Source organism: Doryrhamphus excisus, linkage group LG10, assembly GCF_037039965.1.
Source record: "Doryrhamphus excisus strain RoL-2023G ecotype Guam linkage group LG10, RoL_Dexc_Guam_v1.1, whole genome shotgun sequence".
NCBI classification, from domain to species: domain Eukaryota; kingdom Metazoa; phylum Chordata; class Actinopteri; order Syngnathiformes; family Syngnathidae; genus Doryrhamphus; species Doryrhamphus excisus.
Genome location: NC_136366.1, coordinates 6,566,870 through 6,574,006, shown reverse-complemented (window position 1 = coordinate 6,574,006; position 7,137 = coordinate 6,566,870). Strand labels below are relative to the sequence as shown.

At 42.7% G+C, this 7,137-nt stretch overlaps 1 protein-coding gene across 3 annotated transcripts; it reads left to right on the top strand.

Annotated features, from left to right (window-relative positions):
• The first annotated feature begins 182 nt into the window (after positions 1–182).
• Positions 183–5,997, top strand: edf1 (endothelial differentiation-related factor 1). Of its 3 annotated transcripts, XM_058052742.2 has the most exons (9): positions 212–288; positions 891–1,068; positions 1,150–1,254; positions 1,539–2,352; positions 2,456–2,542; positions 3,768–3,819; positions 3,991–4,151; positions 4,391–4,484; positions 5,499–5,997. In XM_058052742.2, the coding sequence occupies exons 5-9, from the start codon at positions 2,465–2,467 to the stop codon at positions 5,558–5,560; spliced, it is 447 nt and encodes a 148-aa protein (XP_057908725.1). In that variant the 5' UTR covers positions 212–288; positions 891–1,068; positions 1,150–1,254; positions 1,539–2,352; positions 2,456–2,464; the 3' UTR covers positions 5,561–5,997. The 3 variants fall into 3 exon arrangements, with proteins under 3 accessions (XP_057908733.1, XP_057908719.1, XP_057908725.1); XM_058052736.2 differs by having other exon boundaries at positions 202–288; positions 897–1,068; positions 1,539–2,542; XM_058052750.2 differs by lacking the exons at positions 2,456–2,542; positions 3,768–3,819; positions 3,991–4,151; positions 4,391–4,484; positions 5,499–5,997 and having other exon boundaries at positions 183–288; positions 897–1,068; positions 1,539–2,301.
• The last annotated feature ends 1,140 nt before the right edge of the window (positions 5,998–7,137 follow it).

The following is a 7,137-nucleotide window of genomic DNA, read 5'->3' as shown; positions in this document are numbered from 1 at the left end:
TACGCCAAGCACAACGTTTTTTTAATTATAAGTAACTTTTTGTATTTTTTTATTTCTTCATATTAATCATTTTCAAAATATTTTCGTTTATTTTTATTCGTTTTCGGATTTACCGTAAAACCTATTTAAAAAGCGCCTTAAAAATTCTGACGTCACAAGTGTCAAATTCCAAGGATTTTTTTTTCTGAAAAAAACTTGCCTGGACAAAGACCAACATTTCTCTTGTGAATGTGAAAACACGCCGTGGAGTATTGGAGTATTGTACATACTGTACTTTGAAGAAAAGAGGTAAGTTATCGTATTTTTTTTACTTACGTCACTTTTTTAGCCTAGATGCTAATATTTTTTGTCGCAACTTCCGTCGAGTTAAAGCTAACCGTAGGATTTAATATGATTTATAGCTTTAAACTAAATCACAATACCTTCAGTCAGCTCATTTTTGCCCCTTTATTTTCCGAAGTAGATGTGGTATTTGCTAAAAGCTGAGCTAAAAACGAAAAAAAAGGAACAGTCGAAATACAAACAGGAGTATGACTCTACGTCTTTATATGAAAAGTTGTAACCATACATATTTTTGTTATTGTCACCTGACGGCACTACGAGATCTTGAGTGTTGAGTTTCGTGGGTTTCTAAAGGCAGGCATTAGCTTAAAGAAAAACACGTCGATGCACAATATAAATAGCATGTCGATGTGGACAGCTCTGATTTCCGAGGGGACCTCAAACGCAATGCGTATGTTTCTATTAATGTTTTTACAAATACAATATTATTCAAACTTGATGGACAGTCAGAGAGATATTGATTCGACATTATGATTGCGATTGTGGTCTGCAGTGGTGCGTAACTGAGGTGTTTCTAATGTTTGTTTACATGGAAAACACTCGGAAAGCAACAGGTCGGTACAATACAGTACCGTGTGGAGCATGGCTAGGATGGCGGCCATCAGGCCCGATGAAGGCCTGATGATGATGCAGGAGCTGGACGACCGCCTTAAGGAGCAGATTGACAGACTGGAACACGTCCGTCTGGCCGCCATTGAACTGAAGGACAACGTCAACCAATCTGTGGTGATGAAGCCCACTATGGCGGTGTAGTAGTATGTTTTAACACCCACTGAGTATGTTGTCATGTTTACTTTTCACCTGCAGGGCGACAATGATCTCTCCCAGTCGCTTAGTGATCATTTGGAGTGGCTGAATCATTTGTCAGAACGCGTGGAGAGCCTTCACACCAACACTGCTGTTTTTGTACAGGTGGGAGCATCCGCCACCCCTGTGCTCTTTGTCTCAAGTGCAATCAAAACACATCTTCTCACTTTGCACAATTTGTTCTTGGTGGATAAGACTGGGTAGAAAAGAACCTTAACAAAATGGAGTAACAGAGTATCGGACCTACTAACTGACTAAGGAAGTACAAAACAAACTCACAGATGAAATAAATGAGTGATCCATTGGGTAAATCCGTGAATTTACGTACTGGTTTGGGTAACCCGCTTAAGACAAGGGACATGGTGTCAACGTCCTTGTGTTCCTTCCAGATGAATCCAAAGCCTCGGGCCTGGTCAGGGAAGCAGGGCTCCAAACATGGCTACCGCTGGGGGCGTGTCCACGTGGCTGACGACGTCCACTCTGAGTTTGGATGGTCACCCATACGCACCCGGAGAAACAGTGACGCTGCCTCTGAAATGTCTTGTAACTGGTGAACCCCATGGCGAAGGATTATGGAACCTCACCATCAAGTGGACATAACTCATTATTACACTTTACACGTCAATATTATGCAAATTACATTATTATTACTTACTTAGATCTATTCTGTTGTTTTTATTCTCTTTAGAACCTTATACGCTTTTATAGACAGTTCAACTGACCAACCAACCTACTAACTGATGGACAAACTAGCTAATTGGCTAATAGCAAGTAACTCATCTCTAAACCACCTTACTAACTGATTGGCTAACAAACAAACCGTACGCTTTTTAAGAACTACCTCCTTATTAAAACCAATACCAATACCAGCTATTTGATTGCGTTAGTTGGCTACTAATACACATATAATTTATGTAAATAGAAGATTAAAGTTTCTGAGCCAAAACATGGTTAACAATGTTTTATTGTATGTCATTGTGCAAGTGTAGCTAATGTTGTGACAGGGGGCACATGACGTAATGTATGACGTCAAGTGTGAAATCAGGACACGTCCATATATGGGTGTCAGGTATCGTGCACCGCCGACAGGGGGCGCGTCTTGTCTTTGCGTCACTGTTCACTCATGTGTTGTCAATAAAGCTTTGGGGAGAACGCGTGGTGTTGGCTGGCTGGCACTTGTAAAAAGAAAAGGCAGGGCGTTGGGTATAAATACTACTAAAACTTTAACTGTCCTCCCAAAACGGATTGGGAAGTATTTTTTCCTGTATTTGAGCCTTAACTTGCCTTGTAACGTTTGGAAAAACAGCGAGAGAAAATGGCAGAGAGCGACTGGGACACCGTGACTGTTTTGAGGAAGAAGGGGCCGACTACTGCTCAGGCCAAGTCGAAGCAGGTCAGAAACACGACATAACACTTCATTTATGCTATCATATGCTATATTTGACACCATGTCACCTAGAATCCTATCAAGACTGCACTAATTGAAGATAAATAAACCTGCGCCATCATATATTCATCATGCTATTTTGAATCGCCAAGATAAGTGTTTGGGCTTCGTGGCAGGTAATCACAAAAATGGCCATTGTTTCGTTTTGTGTATAGAAAAACGAATGCGACATCAAATGGAACGTAAGGCCATTAATGAACAATAAAAGTGAGCCAGTTGAACTTGTAATACTGCTTGTAGGTTTGGCCACATTGGAAAACACCGAGCCTGAGTAAGAGGGAATAGCTAGCATACGGCTAGAAACCTCTCACATATTTTAGGATAGAAATAGGATTGTATACATTTAAATATCCGTATTTCAGGATGTATTCATGTTATTCGGCCCACTTGGATAACTAGTAGCATGGCGTATAAACAAGCCAAACATGGATTGAGTCCAAAGGTCCAAAGAATGATGCCTAGTGTTGCCAGACGGGGAATGACGCCTTATTGTACCGGAAGCTTAAATATTTGACGTTGCTCAGGACCATCTGCCACAGTACACAAGTACCACACATCGTATAATACAGTTTATGGTGTAATTTTTACAGTGAAATAAACTTAACAGAGCTGTTTGCGGAGTAAAAGTGCTGCTGGCCGAACAGCGCCCCCAACTGGGCGGCGTACTGCACCGAGCAGCCCAGAATATGGGTCATATTTCACAGTGGGATGGGCGTACCTAGAGGCGGCGAGTATATTAACCACACTGGTTGGGTTGGAAGCAGGAAGTCCATGGAAACACTGCAGAAAAGGGGTATTGAATCTGGAAGATCTAGAAAGATTCCTGTGCGGGTTATCGTGTGTGGCTGCTCTACAGGAGGCCACAACTCAATTCCAAAGGCCGAAAATGAGCATAATAAACTCTTTAAACTCCTTTTTGTGTCCCGAGCAGATGCAGCCATTTTGTATTGTTTACGTTTCGTGTCTGTGCTGATTGGCTGGAAAGAGAGCCAATCCACCACATGAAGTGCAGTGCTGGATGCACCCTGTTTGCTTGTTCATAGCCATGTATTGAAGGGGTCATATTTCTTTGACATTTTTGGAATTATTGTACAAATATGATAATTATGTATGTCTGGCATGACCGCAACCCAACCCTACATGATGTTACTGTCCATGGTTTCCCCTGCAGGCCATCACCTCAGCTCAGAGACGAGGGGAGGAAGTGGAGACTACCAAGAAATGTAAATATTCTCCCGAAAGCCGCATTAATGTGATTGATGCTGTCATAACACAGCATTTGTAGACATTTGTCGACTTTCACGGTTACAACTGTAGCTCAAAATTGCGCGTACAAGAGAAAAATAATCCTAACAAATCATAACCTAAGGCGTGCTAGCTGCTTTTCTCGGCAGGGGCTGCGGGGCAAAACAAACAACACCTTGTGACAAAGAACACGGCCAAACTGGACCGCGAGACGGAGGAGCTCCACCACGACAGGGTCTCCTTGGAGGTGGGCAAAGTCATCCAGAAGGGGAGACAGGATAAAGGCCTCACCCAGAAAGACCTCGCCACTGTGAGTACGCTACAAAAAACAAAACAAAAACTAGCCCTCTAAATTCCATAGCCACAATATTATGTGTGTTTTTAGGAAGCTATGCTAAGTGTAAACATAAACTGAATGAGGCCATAGTTTGGATTAAAGTGTAATGCTCTCAGCTACTGTTATGTTCGCTTTTTAGAGTCAACATCACCTGAAACAAAGAAGGTCTTAAATGTTTTTTGCTCACTAAATTGTTGCTTTTTTTTATTAAGAAAATTAACGAGAAGCCACAAGTGATTGCGGACTACGAGAGCGGGAAAGCCATCCCCAGCAACCAGGTGATGGGCAAGATCGAGAGAGCAATCGGTAAGGATGGCCTTTTTTCCTAAGCATTGTTGTACAGGGGGGGGGGGCTTGTTCACCAGTCAGGCAAGGATGGAACGTGAGATTGACAGGCAGATTGGTGCGGCGTCTGCTGTGATGCGGACTCCGCATCGGTCCATTGTGGGGAAGAAGGAGCTGATCTGAGCCAAAAGGATAAGCTCTCGATTTACCGGTCCAACATTCCTACCCTCGTGACTGTAGAGGGCGGGTACAAGCGGCCAAGGTGTAGAACCTTTGCACCTTTGCTTTTCCACATTGGGGGGGGGGGGTCAGATGAGGTGGCAAGGGCGTCTGGTAAGAATGCCTCCCAGACGCCACCCTGTGTTGAGGACATGTCTGACTGAGTGCACCCCCTCAATAGTTGCCATCTTTGTGACATAGTGGGGAAAGTGGGCCTAAAGCAGGGGTCGGCAACCTTTACTATGAAAAGAGCCATTTTACCCAATGCCCACTGAAGAAAAATAGCCTGGAGCCGCAAAACATATAGTATGTTTAAAACAACATTGGAGGGAATTTGGGGGTATCAAAGTAGTTCAGATAAGAAAAGACGAGTTGGAGTACTCTTGCTAGTTTTGGAGATAAACTTACATAAATGTATGTGTAAACTACTGTAAACGTAAAAACAAGTTCCCATGCCGCTGTTTTTAAATTATCTCGAATTTATTTTTTAGATTTGTAGGTAAGTATTACTTGTTTTTCTTCATGTACTGAACTGGATAGCAGTCAGAACTCACTCAGGATGCATTCATGGTCTCAGACAAAGTTGGATTTTTTAAAACTCATTACAAAAGACGTGCATTTTCCCCACTCGGGTGTTAAAAATATTCAAGCATCGCAAAGGGAGCCACAATAAAGAGGCTGAAGAGCCACATGCGGCTCTGGAGCCGCACGTTGCTGACCCCTGGCCTAAAGTAATGGCGCCCTCTGCTGGTTGCTGCCAAGGTGTCGCTCTGGACGATGTCATGCATATTCCCAAGTCAAATGTTGTGTCTGCAGGTCTGAAGCTGCGTGGGAAAGACATTGGCCTACCCGTGGAGGCAAAACCCAAGAAGAAATGAACACAAAGCCTCGAAATCAGCCCTCCCCACCCACTCACGCCACGACACCCTTAATCCCTGTCCTCTCCCTTCTCCCCGGGCTGATGTGACCAGCGTTCCCGCCTGAGGACCTGGTTCTCCACTTGCATCACAGGCTGCACACGGACAAGCCAACAACACCGACGCAACAGAGCATTTCTTTTCTTTTGCTTCGACTCTGGCATGACCCTGTCCCATTGTGGTGGAAAATGGTTTACTTCAAAGTGGATCATCTTCCCAACAATGTGGGTGTGGTCCTTTTGAAGAAGGCCTGAGCATGTTTTAATGGCCAAAAGTGCTTGAATGCATCTTTTTTTTTTCCACACTTAGCGACAGTTTGCGTGGATGTCATTAGCAGTGGTGAAATGTTTTTAATGCTCTGCTTTGTTTCGTTAGAAAATAAAGTTTGGCAATTCACACTTGACTGTATTTTTATTGAAAAGGACTGTTTATATTTTCCCAATTTAAACACAAATAGGCAGGATTTTGTAAAATGGGAAAATAGCATTTGTTTGTCTTTAAAACATTATCTCATAAACATATCTCAGTTGATTTTATTTATTTCTGCACTTGTATTAATTGAAAAGTGAAGATTTTGTTGAGGAAGATAAAGTAGATGTTGTACCACATATCACCACAAGATGTCACTACTGCTCAGTGCTTTACCGTAATAACTAAACGTTATGGCATGGTTACTCTAGTTTACACTCAGCAGTTATTCAGCTGCTGTTATGTTCATACTTTGTCTTTAAGCGGCATCATAACATGTTTTCAAATCAACTGGGTTGTCCTTTTTGTCAATATTCTCCTTCATTCAAAAGATAAGATTATCAAACTTACGCAAACAAGGTGTGGGGGAGCAGAGGATATTTGGATTGTTGTTCCTGCTCTCCTGAAAATGCCTCTCCATTGGTCAACGCTCCATGGCAACATGCACAGTCCCACCTATGGCTGGGCAAGCAGCAGCTAGTGGTTTGGAAGCAGAAAGGATATGGGGGGCTTCAGTCCAGGAGGGGTCAATAAACACAGGATTTGGATGTGCAAACTTGAGGGGCTTTGTTTTAGCCCAGTGCTCGGAACCGAACATTCCACAATAAAAACAGCCTGTTGTATTGAATGCTATTATTTAACTCTACTTTGTCCCATGGAAGGAATGATTATATATTTTTGTACGAGGTTCTCCGTTACAGATGCGCACTATACAGGTCGCATCGTTTTGGGGAAAATGTTTTACAATTATTACACCCCCTCCCGGCATTTTTACAAGCATCAGTGCAAGTGTTCCCTGCGTCTTACAATCGAGCTGACGCTTTGCGGCTTTTTGCGACATTACGGCTACATTTACGGCAAACCTACATTTCCCTCCATTCCTAACCAAGCCAAATACCAAATACCAGACAAAATGAGGCGAACAACGTACACCGTCTTTGAAGCAAACACTCTATTTGTACTCGGTAAGATATATACGTGTCGTGTAAAGTGTAAATGTGTTTTCATTCACATATGGTTGTTTTTTGTTCCTCAAAAAAGTGTTAATCAATCATAAAGTAAGCTATCGA

Excerpts from the sequence above, each read along its gene's own strand:
- edf1 (XM_058052736.2), top strand. The coding sequence starts at position 2,465 with ATGGCAGAGAGCGACTGGGACACCGTGACTGTTTTGAGGAAGAAGGGG. Across the intron at positions 2,543-3,767 it reads CTCAGGCCAAGTCGAAGCAG|GCCATCACCTCAGCTCAGAG; the intron begins GTCAGAAACACG and ends TTTCCCCTGCAG. Across the intron at positions 3,820-3,990 it reads AGTGGAGACTACCAAGAAAT|GGGCTGCGGGGCAAAACAAA; the intron begins GTAAATATTCTC and ends TTTTCTCGGCAG.